The sequence below is a fragment of the Nipponia nippon genome, unplaced genomic scaffold (assembly GCF_047370975.1).
Source record: "Nipponia nippon isolate SJK-2023a ecotype South Korea unplaced genomic scaffold, ASM4737097v1 scaffold_2, whole genome shotgun sequence".
NCBI lineage: Eukaryota > Metazoa > Chordata > Aves > Pelecaniformes > Threskiornithidae > Nipponia > Nipponia nippon.
The window spans coordinates 60,140,349-60,158,539 of record NW_028262336.1 but is presented as its reverse complement, the minus strand read 5'-3'; the positions used below and the strand labels follow the sequence as shown (position 1 = coordinate 60,158,539).

Here is an 18,191-nt window from a genome sequence, read left to right as displayed (position 1 = left end):
GGGAACGCTGTGCAAAACATCCATATGGCTTAGGTCTCCGCTTGTAAGACTGCAGAGTGGAGAGATTCCGAATGTACATCACTTTGTGTGCTGCTCTGCAGCAAAAAGGCATACAAGTCTGGTCTCATCAAGATCTGTTTTTTACTTAATGATATGTTAGCTTAAAAAAACTATTGTACAGAAAAACATTGGGAGAGGAAGAAAATGAACGTCACTGCTTAGTGGTACTTAGCGTACAGAAGTAGAGCATGAATGAAGTATGGTACAGGAGAGTTGTATATATACAGTATGTATATATAGCTGGTGAGAGTTCTCCATTTGGCCTCACAGAAACTTCAGATTTGGTTTCCATCCCTGTCTTCCGCACTGTAGGCTGGTCGTGTAGCGTGCTCAGGCGTGCTCTCTGTCATCTGGAAGTAACCGCTCGTGCTAGTTTGGTAAGCATTCACCTCAGAGTCGTCTGTTCTTCTCAGACCTGCTGACAGCACAGTCTTCATCAGAGAACGTCAGAGCAGGCAGAGCTGGGAAGATCTTTGGGGCTGGAAATCACAGAGGAGAGATGACAAAAGATTGTCCCCCCAAACCTTTTATTTCACATTTCTTTTGGTGGGGGGGGATATGTTGAAGGTCTTATCAAAGGGTACACAATGTAATTTTTATAAATTTAAATGAAATTCAAAACTGCGCGGGGGTAGTGTGGTGTTCAGAAAGACTATAGGTGGCAGCATCGTAATAAAATAGTTTACTTGATGTCTTTAGCCAAAGAGAGATCAGTCCTTAGTTCCTGCAACAGCGTGACGCAAACAAATGTGCAAAAGAGTGCGAATCAAGAAAAAGCAGATCAGAAACTTGTTGGAGTTGATCACTGTTTGAGCAAACAGTTAAAATAGGTCAATGAGTCTCTTAGATCTCTGTGTCCTCAGTTTTGTAAGCGTGAATGAACATGCAGACATGCAGAGATCCTCCTTCTCGGTATCTTGCTTGGTCCATTCAGGCCAGCAGTGGTAGCTGGATTTTGCTACATTGGCACATAATCCAAGCGTGAAAAAGAAAATGCTATCCTCATCAGCAGTATTCTCCCAGGATTTTGAAAGGGAGCTGTTGAAGAAAGACAAGTTAGTTTGAGTGAAGAGTTCTGAACTTTCCCAGGTGGCTAGTGTCTTTGGGACACTGAAGGTAGATGGACTCCAGAGACTAATTTTTTTCACAAAGGAGTGCTCAACATTTTATGAAAAGGGAGCCTATTTCAGGTACCTTAAATTTGGCTTCCAAACATGAATGTATCCATGTTATTTTTGAAAAAAAAAGACGCCCCTTGTTACAGTAAGGAGGATAACATTTTTTACTTCTGTCCCTCCTACTTACCATTAAGGTTTATGGGAACAGTTAATGTGCCATATTATCTTGTGTCAGTGTGTGCTATCGTTCTCTCTTGGTGTGCTAATTGCTTTAGAGCAGAAATGAAAACATTTTTTTCCATAGCCCGGGGAGAACTGTCAGACCCATTTGGCAGGGCACACATTCGCTTTCTTTCTTGTCCAGATGCATCCCCTCAAAATCACTCAGCCCCGAATTATCAAAGTGAAACCACAGACTGTCTCTGGTCCATGGGTTTCTTGTTCCTCACCAGCCTGCTTTATAAGAAGATACTGTCCAGTTTACTGCTCTCAAATGTTCACTTCGAATATGTACTTATCTCAAAGGTGATTTGATTCAAAATAATGGGAGCTATGGTAGACAATATGTATGATTATTTTTTTTTTTTATCTTATGGCCTTGCTCTTTTTCACATCTGATGTGGTTTAACCCCAGTTGGTAACTAAGCATCACACAGCTGCTTGCTCACCTTCCCCCCTGCTGGTGGGATGGGGGAGAGAATCAGAATAAAAAGTAAAACCCATGGGCTGAGATAAAGGCAGTTTAATAGGACAGCAGAGGAAGAGAGAAAAAAGAAAAAAAAAGAATATACAAAACAAGTGATGCAGTTGCTCACCACATGGTGACCAATGCCTAGCCCATCCCTGAGCAGCGACCGCTGCCCCCCGGCCAACTCTCCCCAGTTTATATACTGAGCATGACGCCATACGGTATGGAGTGTCCCTTTGGCCAGCTGTCCTGCCTGTGCCCCCTCCCAGCTTCTTGTGCATCTGGCAGAGCAGGGAAAGCTGAAAAGTCCTTGACTAGTAGAAGAAGGGGAAGATGGAGGAAGGCGTCTCCCCCATAGGCTGGCTTTCTGAGAAGAAAAAGTAAAAAGTGTGTTATCAACGTTATTCTCATACTAATTCAAAACTGCAGCACTATACCAGCTACTAGGAAGAAAATTAACTGTAACCCAACCGAAACCAGGACAACATAGAATCATGGAATGGTTTGGGTTGGAAGGGACCCTAAAGATCATCTGGTTCCAACCCCCTGCCGTGGGCAGGGACACCTTCCACTAGACCAGGTTGCTCAAAGCCCCATCCAGCCTGGCCTTGAACACTACCAGGGAGGGGGCATCCACAGCTTCTCTGGGCAACCTGTTCCAGTGCCTCACCACCCTCATGGTGAAGAATTTCTTCCTTATATCCAATCTAAATCTACCCTCTTTCAGTTTAAAGCCATTGCCCCTTGTCCTGTCACTATGTGCCCTTGTAAAAAAGTCCCTCTCCGGCTTTCTTGTAGGCCCCCTTCAGGTACTGGCAGGCTGCTATAAGGTCTCCCCGGAGCCTTCTCTTCTCCAGGCTGAACAACCCCAGCTCTCTCAGCCTGTCCTCATAGGAGAGGTGCTCCAGCCCTCTGATCATCTTTGTGGCCCTCCTCTGGACTCGCTGCAACAGCTCCATGTCCTTCTTATGTTGGGGGCCTCAGAGCTGAACACAGCACTCCGGGGGGGTCTCACGAGAGCGGACTAGAGGGGGACAATCACCTCCCTTGACCTGCTGGCCATGCTTTTGATGCAGCCCAGGATACAGTTGGCTTTCTGGGCTGCAAGCACGCATTGCTGGGTCATGTTGAGCTTCTCATCAACCAATACCTCCAAGTTCTTCTCCTCAGGCCTGCTCTCAATCCATTCTCTGCCCAGCCTGTATTTGTGCTTGGGATTGCCCCGACCCATGTGCAGGACCAGCACATCTTTCTGTGAGATGAAAGTAGGAAGAAAGTATGCTGCAGACTGTAAAGCCAGCTTATGTAATTGCTGCTGAATAGACTGAGTGCTGTGATTCTTTACTAGTTTCCTTTTTTAAAGTGAGGTGATAAGTGTATATTGGTGTTTTAAGTTGATTGCGCAGATTCCAGAGTTCTGGGTAACATGCATCAGTGAAAGGATGGCGGGGAAAAAAGTAAAGTGTCACTGTGAAAATCATTTGTTCTTTCTAATGACTTCAGGTTCCCTTTTTTAATTACTTCCACAAAAACCCCTTTGACAGAATGCAAAACCAGTGTGAATTAAGCTACTTAACTATTTCTGCCTGTCTTGTGTCTCATGCTGCCAGGCAATGTTGAAATTTACCTCAGCAGCTTCCACGGGACTGCCATTTGTTTGCTCAGAGATAGACTTGAATCAAGATCCCAAAGCTGAAATGTGCAGGTGATATTTTTTATTTACCCAGGAAAAGGAGGAAGATACTTGCTTCTAGTATTACTTCCGTATTTCTTTCTTTCATAAGCCGGGAAAATGGATTAGAGACGTTGTACTTGGGTGCCAAGGGATAACAGAAGCATCTCTCTTAACACGGAGGCTTTTAACATCTTCAGGGATATAATTCCAGTCAACTGCAATAGGATAGAGGCACCTAACCTGAAAATGCCACTGTACATCTTATCAGCTAATGATTCCTATTCATTGCAAGAGGTGATGGCTCCCATCTCTATCTTTAAGCATTTAATGGCTCTGAAAACTTGACTCTCTAGAACTATATATCTAACCAGTGGATGCTTGGAGTGAGTACTTCTGAATGTCTGAGCACCAGGCGTGCCATGTGTGTATCATAGCTCTGTCTGGGTAGTAGCTGTCTGTGTGTTATTTTCACCCGCTTTTCTCGTTCACGGGCCTTGGTTTCAAGGAAAGGCAATTTGGTTCTGCAAGCCGAGAGGCAGCTGTCATGCACCTTGGACATGCCCCAGATCCGAACAGTTTCGGGTAGCTGGACAAGGAAGATGCATCTGTACTACTGAACAGCACAGGGAACCTTCCTCAGTCAGGCTGTCACTGAGCACCTATCCTCTCGGGTTGTTAGAACAGCCCTGGACACGGTCCTGGTTAGATAGGCTGGTGATGGTTTTCAACAAGCAGGGTGGATATAGTCACCCTCTTCTGAGGACTGCATGAGTTTAGCAGCCTGATTTCAAGCTCTTGGTTCCAATGCCATAGAACAGCCCTGAGAGCATTTAATTTACAAGTATTTTACAAGGCATACCACAGAGGCTGCTAGAGAAGGGCTAGGCTGTATCAGCCCTACCAAGCAAAGTGATTTTGTCCTTACCCTGAGAGATGTCAGTAGGTGAGGGTTTAGTTATACTGGGGAGGAGGGGAAATTGCCTCTTCTGTTTTGATGATTTTTTTTAAAGCACCATTCTATTTTCTATGCCAGCCTGTGGTGCATTTTTGTAGCACAGTATGAATGATTTGTGTTTGATCCCACAGTTCGAGAGAGCGTTTCCAGTCTGTAGGGCAGGAGAGGTCATTTATATGTTGCTGTGAAAGGCTGTGGGAGCAAATGCCGAGCTCCTGACAGTCACAGCTGACACTTCTCTTAACACTTCTGAGCTAGAGGTAAGGTCAGCGGGCAGCAGGGTGCTGATAAGGGTAGGAGTTCCCTGGAACAAATCAGTATTCACCCAGTTAACATTTATTAATGTCTTATTTTTTCCCATAAGATTATAGCCCTTAACCCAAAGATGATCTAGCACAATGCTGTTCCAACAGCTGCTGTAAGCAGAAGACATTCGGGGTATAATCGGGCTTTGTACACTGATGACCGATCACACGAATCTGATAAATTCTTATGACAGGATTTGTGGCTTTGAGGTTCATTGTAGAAGCCAGATTGTGCCTTATTTGCTGTTAAAGCTTAATAGAATTGCCCATTGATTTCTCTGCAGCCAGGTCCCCCAAGGGATTTATTCATTCAGGGATTAAAATTGTTCCACGGTTGTCTGATTTGTTTAAAGCTCATGTGTTACTCTTAATTGGAGACAGTGACCTCAAAAATAGCCAAAACCTTCCATTACCCTTATGTGGAAGAAAAAGGTGTACAAAAAAATTCATATTCTCGCTAATGAAGGCTTTTATACCTCTACTTTTGTACTTCCCTACTTCTGCTTGCTTGAGTCAAAAATGAGTTGAAATATCTGCCTGATGAATTTGTTTGGAGTGGAAGGAAGCCAAGAATTATTTTAACAAATGTTTTAGCTTGACACTGAGTATGGAGGCTGTTTGCCAAGCTGGAAAAGTGAATAACTAGGCAGTTTTTGTGAGGTCTTTATATAGGGTGTGGGTCATCTTAAATGTCAGTTCCAATCTGTGTAACATATTTGTAGAGGAGCATACCCTGTGAATGAATTGACATGTTCTCCTCATAAGTTTCATGTTTCTCTGAAACAACTGATTAGTTTTGAGAAACGGTGGCACATACTGCAATCAGCTGAGAAGCCTAAGGGGCTTCAGGAAATCTGCTCTTCTTTCTGCTGTGTGGCCTCATGGCCGTAGAACAGGCTCACTAGCTTCTTTCGAGGGGTTTGCCGTTATTAATTCTTGCCACAGCTGTGAAAGAAATCAACAAAACACAACTGAAAGTGGATCTGCTGCTGCTGCTTCCACTTCTGCGCAGGCGTTTGAGAACACAGAGTAGCGTGTATGAATAAAACCCTACTTGGGCAAGACAGAACAAGGAACAGCTGCAAGGTCGGAATTGGGGTTGTTACCCTGGATTCACTTGATTTCAGGCTGTCAAAACTCAGGTCAAAACCAGGCATTTTTTAATAAGTTTTAGCTAATGTTAATCTGGTGATGAAGCCAGATCCAATCCTGATAATTAAAAAAACCAACCCAAACCTTGTTTCCATGGATGAAGTAGAATTCAGCTAAGAGGAGAGAGGCTTTTCTGAGCATCACTCCCTACTTTGTTCCGCTACCAGTGAGGTGGTGCTCTGTCATTAGGCCTTTTCAGGGAAGTTTTCCCAATAACTGTTCTCACTCTCTCTCAGACTTTCTGCTGCCTTTCCTGTATTGTTTTTCGTACAGAGTTTCTCCTTCCTTTCTTTCTTTCTTTCCCACAGAAACATCTCTGCCATACAAATGTCTGCACTCGTGATAGCAATCTTAAGGGACATCTCCTTTGGCCCACAACATCAGTTGCTTCTTTGGACTTGCCATGCGTCTGTAGATGATGGTTCTGTTGCTCTTGTTATCTTCTTGGATAAAGAAGCTCTGTTGCATTTTACACTTGCTCTGAATTATAGCCATTACTTCAGTAATGCTTAACTCAATCACAGCAATAACTTGGATTACTAATTTTCCTGTTGTTTTTTAGCCTGAAATTTAACAGTGGAAGATGATAGGAGAAAAAGAGAGACATTTTTTTCCTAGAAGCAAGTTGAAATCATGGATGTGTAATAATTTAATACTCCATATCTGATATTCCAGGATCCCTAAGTGGGCTTCAGCCCTTGAACAGGCAAAGTTCAAAGTTTTCATGGGCCTGAAGATCGGTCCATTTCAGAGATACCTGAACCAAGTAAACGGCCTGGATCCTCTCTGACGTTTGCAGTGAGTCTGCAGTATATGGAAGGATAATGACCTGCTGTTTTGACAAAATTATGCTCTTTCAGCTGGTTACCATCTCTTGTGTAACTCAGCACTGTTAGCACAAGCACGTGAGGGTTTATATCTGGACTCTGGTGGAGTGCTTTAAGGAAATGCTATCTGCTGTAAAGAGGTTGTTTCCATAACTTTTCTCATGGTGAAAGGTTTTTTTAGTAAAAGCTCGTCCTGTGAATCTGATGCCAAATGACTCTGAGCAGAGAGCGCTGTAAATTGTCATGTGTACACAAAAGATTTTTGATCAGTTTTCTTGACACTTTGCAGAAATTTTCTCTGCAACTCTTGCAGTGAGCCTGATGTAGCAAGTTTCTTAGTCAAAGCAAATAAATGGGTTTACTGGCAATTAGACTGTAACCTTTAAGTCTAATTCTGTGATTTTTATTCACGTTGCTTCAACTATCTGGTTTAATAACCAGCTCAGCTGCTTTGCTTTGCATTCATTATTCTGAATGAAAGCCACAAGCTGTAGCTCAGTCACAACAACAATTTGTGTTACAGAAGAGGACCGTGTGTGCAAATAGGTACATCTCAGTATGAACCTTCCTGTTGGACTCCTGGGGACTCTGGATCTGTGCGTGAGGGTAGTGGGAGCCTCCAACAGGGGCTTCCTGCCTCCGTCTCCACAAAATGAACTTGCAAATTCTTTTTCCAACCACATCTGCTCCTACAGCACTAAATTTTTGTCAGCAGTATCTCCACAATATAAAGCCTCATTTCCTATTAGCTTTTCTTTTCTGACTAGTTGTTATTTTAATAGCCTCTATTTCTGAAGCATAAGGCAAAATAAAACTGACCAACATACAGTTTTCGTTGTAATATTTATAAATGATTGCACCATTTTATTTTCCCCATCCACTCTTCAGGATGGAATTAGCCTGGAATTTACAATAACACTCAGCGTCATCCTAACTCTGTTTACTGTGTTATCAAATTTGGACTAAAGCGGAGAGCTCTTATTAGCTCAGCCCAAGAGTTTGCTGTGGTGTCATTACAGTATTATATTCCGCAACAGGTCTGTACGTTGTGTAGTGATCTGGAGACAATATCTGCTTTAATAGGTTAGGGTAAGGAAACAAAAGCTGTTTGCTAGTGTAGGTGAGAGAGAGCTGCTGTGACAGGAACATGCAAGCGGTCTACTTACATGAGAAGGTTCTTAATAAAAATGAACTTCAAATTTTAAGTAATCTTCCTGATGTTTCTTATTAAACTCTCAGCCACTTTGCTTAGGAAATGCAGGTTGTCAAATACCAGGAGAAACCACTTCAGGTTTTAAATGTTTTAATTAATTGTGTTGGATGTGTAATGTCTGATAGCGTGCCGTGTGTTAAACCAGAACGCCCTGACGGTTTTGTGCAGGCTGCTTGAAAAGAGTGTTATTTACTTTGCTGAGTCAAAGCGCAAACTCGAGTGTGTCAGAACCAAGGTTCATTGTGCAGCCGTAACCTGCCCCTTGCGTGTGGCGTGGACTTCACTCACAAACTAAGTCACCCTTTTGCCCTCCCACTCGAAGGACCTAGAAGTTACACCACCTGCCAAAGTTACAAGCAACTGAATATAATGAAGGAAATTAATACAAATATCGCTGTTACCTCATCTCTAATAAAATATCACTGGCTTACAGTGAAAGCCTGAAGGGAAGTTAATCAAGAAATAAAGACATTGTGTACTGCATAAATCAATGCTGATTTCACGTAGCTCTGAAAGTGAGGATGTAAATTGTTTACATACAACTGTCAATTCCAAGACTTTCAAAATCAACTAAAATAGAGAGAAAATTACTTTTTCCTGGGTTTATATGTCACTGGAGAAATGAAAGGTACTTAAGCCCTATTTTCTTAAAGACACTGTAAATTTAAGAATTTGTTCCAGATTAGGAAAGTCATTTACTCTGCTGTATGATTATCAAATCATACAATATTTAGTAACAAGACCATGCCCAACTTATTTTAGAACAGACTATTAAAAAAATACCTTGTAGATAGTACAGCATGGAAACAAAAGATATATTTAAAAAGAAGAAGGGCTTTTCTGCTCCTGTTTTGACGTTCAGATGGCTTTTTGAGTATGTTAAGGCTTTATTGCCTCTGTTTTCTTTCTCTCCCCTTTTCTTTTTGATGTCACTGTTTCTTGCCTCTAAGTGAAGCCCAGGGAGAACCCACACCAGGAATGAGCTGGAGAAACGGACCACGTGCAGAAGGCTGTCAGACTTACAAACGGAATAAACTGAAATTTGTGGCAGGAGAGTAAGAAAAGGAGATTATTAAAGGTAACTAAGTAACTGTATTTGTAATAATTTTTCATCCTGCTACTTCAGGGGTTACGTACATCAACAGGGCAGACAGCGCCTACTTCTTTTGTTCTGTTTGGCTTCCCGCCTGGCAGCTTGGCACGCAGGTACCCAGCAGCCAGTCCGCGTGGGCTCAGCCCAGCGTCGGCCGCAGCGCCGCCTCTTGCCCCGATGATAACTGGAAAGAAATGGAGAGAGTCGGTGGTTCTGTGAGGGTTGATTGGGGTACGCAGAGGAGCGGGGTTGCCCTTTGGATCATTAGAGTAATGCAGTAGGCATGCATGGGAGGAGACTGGTATCACTGTGCCTTGTATGGAGATCCCAGTCATTTCATTGCTTACGCAATAGCTCATGCTTTCATTAGATGTTGTCCTTCAACAGTAATAGAACTTTTATGAGCAGTTATAAGACACTAAAGGTTGTCAAGACACTAAAGATTGTCAGACCTTGCCTAGAGTGGATGCAATTGCATCATCATAAATGTATTCAGAACATACTCATATACACAAAGAGAAATGAGCTATCCTGGTACTTCACTCCGAAGTGCTGTATACTGGTAGCTACATAGCAGGCCATTGTTTCTTTAGCTTGTATGCCCCAACTGACCAGTGTATGTCTTGGGTACTACACTGCATTGTGTATATTATAATGGGTTGGCTGTAATGTGACTGGGTATGTTTGCATCAGCTTCAGCCTAGGTGGAACAACAGCTGTGAACATGCAGAGATGTGGACCACAGTGCAACCTGGACAAGCCCTCTGAGGACTGAAGGTGCTGATGAACCCATATTGTTCTTTTTCCTTATTGCTGTTGTTATCCGGGGGTGAACACGCCCCCAGCCTAAATAATCTGACTATATAATGTGAAAGCCGTTTAGCCCTATTGCAAAGGGGAAAAGAATAAAGCTCCTTTGTTCCCCATCTCACCGCTCCTTTCCCCAGGAGATCCTCTCCTGGTTACCATGGATATGCAGACTGGTGGTACAGTCTTCCTGTCCTTTATTCAGTACACCTACTAACATCTGTACCAGCGCAGCTTTCAAATACAGACCTGGCTCACGCTGTATGTGGCTAGATCTGGTGCCGTTTTACACATTTCTGTGACACATTGTTTTTGGCTGGCTGTTCTACCTTCTCGAGCAGATGTAACATTTCATAACTTGTCACTGAATTTTTATCCTTCCATTCATGATGGTGACAACCAGAAATCTGATTGTTGTTTCTTTATGAACCGCTGACATGAAGTACATAAAGCAGCTTGGGAATTTCGAGAAATCTGTTTCTCAGCACCACTCCCTTGCACGCTGGGTGGTATATGAAGTATCAGATTACGCGAAGACCTGGAACAGGCGGGTCAGTGCAGTACAGTTCAGTAGCGAAGGAATTTGCATTGCAAAAGAATTTATACATCTTGTTCTTCAGTTGCACTCAAGTCTAATTGCGCTTGATTTGGCACTCACGGGGTAATTAGGGAACCTTTCTTTTGGCCTCAATGGGTATTGGATCAGAGCTGCTGAGACCAAGGGCACTGAACAGCTGGGATAGGTTTATTACTTTCATAGCTGAGGCTGGAAGCTCTGGAAAACTAGGGCCAGCTCTGTAGTGTCAGCATTTATCTAAACTTTAAGAGGTCTAGATGCTGCAGACCTCACATTGTTCCCACTTACTTCACCATGTGATGCAAACCTGAGAGCAGGCAGGCTATTTGGATGTCAGCTGAGCCACCAAAACCACAGGAGAAACAGAAAAAGGCAAGTGTATATGCAAATTTAATCATACGGAGAAGCATCGAACTAGGGGTTCTCAAGCTTTTGTTCACGTAGACTATTTGGATAAACTGTTGGTCTTTTGTGGCATTCACATATGAAATGAAATTAATATTTTTTCATGAAAGGAATGTGTTTTTTTCTCTCTTTAAAATACCTTTAAGAGAGAGCAACAATAATAATGAGAGAATTAGAAAATGTGTTTGTTGAGAGTGTTGCTGTGGCTATGATTTGTCCAGAGCCGTATGAGATCTTCTCAAGTATGAATAGCACCAAGCTTTTTACTGCTCTTATTATTTAATTGTATTCTCGTAGCATTCAAAGGACTCAGCCAGCACAAGGAGCTATTGTGCCTGGAACTGTGCAAACACTCAAGAGATGGAATCATCTCTAAAAAATTCGGAGTTTAAAGTAACAAGATGGGTAAAACGTGCACATTCAGGCAACTCAGTAATACCTTGCTGTTAGGCATTTAGGTGGGGTCATAGCAAGACTTCTTGGCACCTTTCCCTTCCTCTTCCCTCTGTGCTGCCTCTATCCTCTTCCTCGCACCCTTTCCAACCAGCTGCTGTTGCAGTTTTGCAGGCCCCTGTCCTGGCCTTTCCTCCTCCCCGGCGTGCTGCCCAGGCTGGGTACCCTGCAGGGCACGGGCATGGTACCCGTATTCACGTCAGTTATTTCAGAGCCCCCGTACATTGTCACTGAAAAGAGCAAGACCGTTGCCAAAGACTTGGGAAAACAATTCGGAGGATCTAAGTCAAGTTTTTTTCCAGACAGCATTTGTTTCTTTTGGAAGTGCACGTGCAATTCTCTGCCATTAGCTGGTGCGCAACATGGTATCTTCTCTTCCTATGAGGCCGCGCAACGCCAGCTGCTGGGCCTGCAAATCCTGCTTCCAGGCGATAGCCATGACACAGAACACTTTCCATCATTGAGACAGCATGGTTCAGTTCCTCTCGGTACTTGTCTTATGCTCTGGCTTTGTGCTTTATTCCCTCTTACAACTTTGCTCCTGCAGTAATGGCTCTCAAAGGCAGAAAAGGGAGAAAATTCCTCTTGTTGGAGCAAGGCCTTACCCAGACCTGCCGGTCTGCCTGCCATATTATTTTGGATGCCAAGTTGACAGCAAGAATGAACCAGTGCCATGAGACTGAAAAGCAAGCGTATCATTTAGCTGTTTGGACCAGCAGATGGCAAATGTAGAGGAAAAAAATCAATCTAAGAGCGAATCCAGGGAATAGACATTAAATAAAGCCATCTGGCAAACGTATGAGGGGAAATAAGAAGATGAGACCAAGTTCTGCTTTAAATATCTGCTCACAACCAAGAGGAAGTTGCTGGGAATTCATGCCATGGGAGAGCAGACTTTGACCCTGTAAGAAGTTCTCTGGAGTGTCAAAACCTCTGGCAGCATTGTGAACTTATAAGAAAGACCCTAAACTGCCAAGCAGAGGGAGCCTAAGCAGCAGCAGCATTTCTGCCTGTTTGAGATCCCGGTGATACTCCACGTGGAATAGTGAATACGGGACTGCTTGATCCCCCACAATGGGACTGAGAAGACCACATCTAGGAACCTGGTTTGTAGAAACGGACTAAAAAGAAGAGCAGGGAGTAAGCAAAGAGGGTGATCTAATATATCCCAAATTCTGAAAGGCATTGATAAATCTGTTTTTATGCCAGTGCCGTAGCAGTTTCTTACTTTGCCCTACTGCTTTTATTCCCAGAGAAGAGAGATGTATGTGGTTTTGCACTCAGGCTTTTAAGTAAAGTTTCCAAAGAGAAGCATAATTCATTGAAAAGGGAAATGGTATCTTACATAAGTGCCCAGCCTTTCTTTTGGAAACTTGCTCTCAGGGAATGTGATTTCAGAGCCCAGAAGTCTAGCAGATGTTATTACTATTTCTGTTTTACAGGTCAGTGCTTTGGTTTTTTATACTCTGAGAAATGCGCACAGCTGCTAGCCCATCTTTTACATTATAAGAGCAAGTCGATTCTGTATCTTATTCTTAACTCATACATGTGCTTTTTTTTTTTTTTCTGGTAAAATGAGGGGATTGTGGCACATCTTGAAAACTCAGGTTCTCTAGGAGCCAACAGTTTTGCTGGCAGACTGTGTCGTCGTCTTATTCCCATAAAGAGCAACGGTGGATCATTTTACAATGAATTTTGGTCTTGATGTCCAGGCCCGTGGCATTAAACAGAACAAATAATCCCACCACTCAGACTTAACTGCAATAAAAGGAAAAAATTCAGTATCGTAACGTCATTTTTTAATGCCTCTGTTGATAATAAGGTTCACGTCGATGATGATGTAGTAGCTATATTTTGTGCATTAACTGTTGGTTTCAGACACTTACGTGGAAAATGGTTGCCAACTCTCACTGAACAAATTTTTCAAGTATCTCCTTCCTTTCCATCTCATCTGTGTTGATACTGATTAGTTATTGTATCTGAGAAAGTTGTCTTTAGTTTCCCTCAGCATCTAATAGCCAGCCTAACAAAAAGGCAGTATTTCTGTCCCTCTGCTCAGATGAATAATTCATCGCCCTGGACTTTTTGTGTAAAGTAAATTTGAACTGTTTCTTTTGTAAAGATTATTTACAAGAGAGTCGCGGACACAGAGAAGTTCATTTGCCGCCTTCAGGCATGTTGTTATCTTTTTACCGAGAGGGAAATAACAGCTTATTTCTGTTAAATTTTCGTTAAAGAATTTGCTGTATCTAGCGTTAGAGGGATGGTATCCTTTAATTGGGGAAGTCGGAGTTTGGCAGGTTTTCAGTGCTGTTCTGCTGCCGTTCTCCCCAGCTCAGGCAAACAATGGGCCGGAGGGATGCTGGCAGTGTTGCCTGGTTACAATTCATCAGCATGAATCAATGCTTCGCGCAGCTCCTTCTGCATCTGAACAACCGGGAGACTTCTCGGTACTGTATTACTGATGTATGCGGAGATGTGACCGGATTACGTACTACCTCAATTACTGTAAAACTATACCTTTGCCGAGAGATTTGGACAGCAGCGTTCGGCTTTCAGCGGTTGAAGTCGGGGAATTTCGAACTGTCTGTTTTACATGGCGTTACAAATACGTAGCTGAGTAAAGCGAATTTTTAACAATGTGTTTTGTTGCAAGGTGTGTTTGATGAGTGTGGTACTTTAGCATCCTTTTGTATTCATCAGGAAGATTAAATCCTTCATTAAGTATCTTCCCCTGGAACAGACGTGTGCCTTGCTGAAACCTGCCCGCAGGCAAAGTGAAGCATGTAAGAGGAACTGCTGCCTTCCTCTTACTCAGTGCACTTGGCCAGATCTTAAGCTGGTATAAAATGAAGCTGGTGGAGTTATGCCAGTTTAGACAATAGGAAGATGTGACAGGTTATTTTTAACGCTCTGGAATGGCTTTTCTGTACCCCACCCAGATCCATTTTACTACTCGCCCGTTCTTGCTGTTCAAGATATGACCAGAGGAAATGTTAAGAGGGAGGAAAGGCGCCTGGTTTGGGCTCCCTTCAATCGGCATTTCCAGCAGCATTGTTCCAGTCTACATCCTTTTTCTCACTGTTATATAAAACTGCTTTATTGTTTTGCAGTTCTCACTGGTTTATTGCCTGTTATCACTCTGCTCCGTGTACTGTTCACACGCCCTTTTCCGCACAGGAGAAGTTTAAAACTTCCCATGAGTCTTCACAGCATTTTGATTTTGCTTGAAAACACCTAAAAAAAATCCACGGCCGTACAATAATTGGCAGCTTTGCCAAGAGTATCAGTGACAAATCACTGACGGCGAGTTCTTTGCTCATCTGTGGCCAGGAGATCACTGGGTTCTGGCACTGACCTGAAGCACGGTCTTCATCACCAAGTATCTCCTGTGGCTCTCCACCCACATGACAGTCCTGGTAAATATCCTTCAGGCTGTCTACAGAAAAATCCAGAAGTATTTTTCTCCTCCTCCTCCTCCTCTTTCACGTCTGAAATTCTTGTCCCTGAAAGGCTTTGCCTTTCCCTCTCTCTTTCAGGCTCTGCAATTCTCCATTTCTTCTCAAATCTTCCATACTCCTGTCTTTAAATTTCTCTTTGCCTCTATTAAGGGCGTCGTTATTGAAAGGTTGTATTTGCTATACCTTTCCTTTTGCCAGGCTTTCTCTGTTTTCTCTGTTTCCTGCTATGTAGTCTCAGCTTGCTGTGTTACTGAGCATTCAGGCCATTTGGAAGAATTTGTAGGAAAAAATACACTGAAGTGACATCCACTCCATTTGGTTTGCAAAAGAAAGATCTATAGTAAAAAAAAACGAATCTAGCGCTATCTAAAGTACAAATATTTCTATGAGTAGGTTCTCTGCATCATTCTGCCTTCTGGTGATGGTATCTTTAGGATGGCCTTTCATAAAGAAAATTGTTTCAGAATACCTGCACTACTTAAAATACAGTTGCGCTGCACAGAGCTATGATTTCTGACTTGCACTTGGTATTCTGTTATGTGATCAGCTTTTCTTTAGCAGCAGGTGAGTATATATTTAACATCTTAAATTTTCAGTTTGTTTCCTCCAAATGTCGCTTGGTTATCTATAAAGATTTTTGTATTGTGACTCTCTTTAAAACTTGATTAATTCAGCTTTGCTGCTCACTGGGTCATGGCATCTGTAACTATTTTTTTTTTAAATTTAAGTGCTTTTGGGATAGGACTTAACACTGAGCTCTTCCTATTTCTGCAAAAAGATGAGAGAAGGGAAATGAACAAAAGAACTATAATTTTCCTATCAACGTGATGAGCTTTGGCTGTTGTTCAGAAAGGTACTTGAAGCACCATAATACTCATCTGCTTTTGGGCAGTTATAATTGCTACAGAGATGGACTGATTCCCTGGGTAAATACAGCCATTTATGGGGGAGGGAGAGATTTCAGGCGTAACTGAGAGACTGTTGCCTGACCCTGAGCCTGTGTTGAACACAGCTTTATTGGGCCGCTGAACCTGGCTGGATGAAATAATGAAAGGAGAGCCTTTTTGGGGATACACTATCAGCAGTAAATGTTCGGTGTGCCATTGCACAGCTGAGATGGTCTGGCATTTCTGCAAAGACACTTGTGTGCATTTCCCTTCCATTAAGACATTGCTTTGTTTTCAACAGATAAAAAACTATCGTTAAGTTGTGGAGTCAAAGTCATAGCTGGACTTCTCTAGACATGACAGGCCAGCCTTCCTGTGCCCGAGACCCCTCTTTAAAAGAGCTGCTGCCCGTGTGGTGGCTGGGTGGTAGGTATACCCGCTGCAAGTCTCTCATGCAGAGAGTGTGCCCTACAAAGATGATACTGCAGCTACTGTCCTGGCTGGGCCACGGGTCCTCACAGATATTCCTGTCTGGGACGGGCAGGGACCACCCAAGCAAGGAGGGAGCCGCCGATGTGTGGGGGGGAGCGTCGGGCTGGAATGAAAGGACTTGTTTCTGCACCGACACCCCTCGTCCCTCCCAGCCTCGCCAGCCCCTCCAGCCTGTGGGAGCCACGCGGCGCATGGTGTGCGCAGCATCGCTTTTTGACGTTGTTGCCAAGAGGACGGACGTTCCTCGGAGTCGGTAGAAAGCAAACAGGCTTTGTTTCAGATAATGTGGTCTGTGTGAGGCATTTATGTTATGCTGCATCCGAGGAGTCATTATTTCCTTTCACTGTACAGGATAACTAGGGTCAGTTATACCCCATGCAAGGGACCCAGAGGTGCTTTAGCTCTTCAGGTCTAATTCAGCTCTTATTTTTCATCTTTTAGAAAATGCGTACTGAGGAGGTTGAAGCTAAATAGAGTAATTAATACAATGTCATGGCAGTAACTTGAAATATTTAAAAGATCAGAAAACGCAGAGTTCTTGTGTCATCATTAACTTACCTGATTTGCTTCTCTTCAGTTTTCTATGTTATGAATTTGGCTTTAGAATACGCTTCGTAGCGTAGGCCTCTGGGATAATCTTAATGTCTTGATTTGGTGTGTTTGATGTTCTGCCATTGCATTTGTTGGTGCTGTGGCTGTGTGCGTGGTGGAGGACTTCTTCCGCTTTATCTAAAGACCAAATTTGAAATACAAAGATCTTATTTCAAGGTTAAAACTTTTCTAGTTTCATTGGCATGAAGAACAGAAAATTCACCCTCCGTTTTTGCACGTGTGCTTCCCGTTTTCCTAACAGGTGCCTTTTTGGTGTAAAAATAGCTCAGCTGCTGTCCCTTTGTCCTGGGTGGTGCTACGCGGCGGCCTTTGCAAAGCCAGGAGTAACTTTTCGACGCTGCCTTTCCAGGAAGCACCCAGCTAGGCTTCCTGAGCAACACCAGCCTCCGCTAAGAATTCAGGTCAGGATCTCCCTGCTTGTTTCCTAGCAACTGGGGGATACTGGTGCTTTCTCCTCTGACCGACTCCTTCGGCGTTAGATACAGGGATCGCTTGGTGAAGGGATCGGGGCAGTGCTAATAACTCACACTTCGGGAAGGCAGAGCGTAGCCTGGTGCTGGGTAGCTGATGAGACATAGGGTGTGCTCTCCAAGTCGAACCGAATCGAGACTTTACAGAATCCTCCGTGCAAACTTGGAAGTGCCTCTGCTGTTTTTGCTACCACTTAAATGTCTGGCGAGGTGACAGGTCCGTTTTGAAACACCAGTAGCCTTTTGCGTCACGTTGAATATGGCAAACAGGAATATACACAGGTAAGCAGCTGAAGAAAGTTTATGTCTGAGGTGCTTTAAAGGTTGTTTTCCTACAGGTGTAATGCGTTTCTTGGTTACACAGATGCACAACATTCAGTTGTGGGAGTATTGACCTGCCTTTGTACTTACTAAAGTTTCATCGGATGGCAAGTAAAAAAGTTAAGTGGAAAGATGAACTGTCTTCCCTAGTTCCTTGTGATGTCTCTTTATAAAGTGCTGAAAACAACCTTTAAACTTCTCTAGTTAATTTATTGTAGAATTGGCTGATGAAAATCCTTGAGTGATCAAGAGTTATCGGTTGCCACGCTCTCGCTGCAACTGGCTCCTTGTAGCACATTTACAAAATGGAAAGCAGAAAGTTTAACTATATATTGTTTGCAGAGGCCGGCAATCATTGCCTCTCATTGGTAACAACGGGATTTGTTACTGCTTTTTGTTTTCCTTTGATAGATTATAAGTAGAAACCCTTTGACAAATGTAAAAATAAAAGCAATGTGCCATTCTAAAAAAAAAATTTAGGAAAAAAAACTTGTCTTCCTCGTGCTGTAGCCTCTCTTCTCTACTCACAGATAGCAGAGATGGTAGGATTTAAACCAGAGTATATTTGTATCTAGTGCTGGTACAGGGCTGGCATGATAGTTTTCTGGAGGACCACTCCT

The 18,191-nt window shown here is 43.1% G+C and overlaps 1 protein-coding gene across 4 annotated transcripts in view; it reads left to right on the top strand.

Moving 5' to 3' along the window:
* Positions 1–18,191, top strand: part of CRACDL (CRACD like) — a 74,618-nt gene that overhangs the window by 5,849 nt on the left and 50,578 nt on the right. The window contains exons 1-2 of one of the 4 annotated variants that reach the window (XM_087757860.1): positions 9,016–9,071; positions 9,780–9,863. The exons of 2 other annotated variants lie outside the window; for them this stretch is intronic. Coding sequence is in view for 1 of the 2 variants with exons in the window: in XM_087757859.1 (XP_087613985.1) it covers positions 17,510–17,532 (23 nt within the window). In the remaining variant the exon portion in view is untranslated. Of the gene's footprint in view, positions 1–9,015; positions 9,072–9,779; positions 9,864–17,303; positions 17,533–18,191 lie in introns of those variants that run through there. One more of the 4 variants, XM_087757859.1, reaches the window with a different exon arrangement.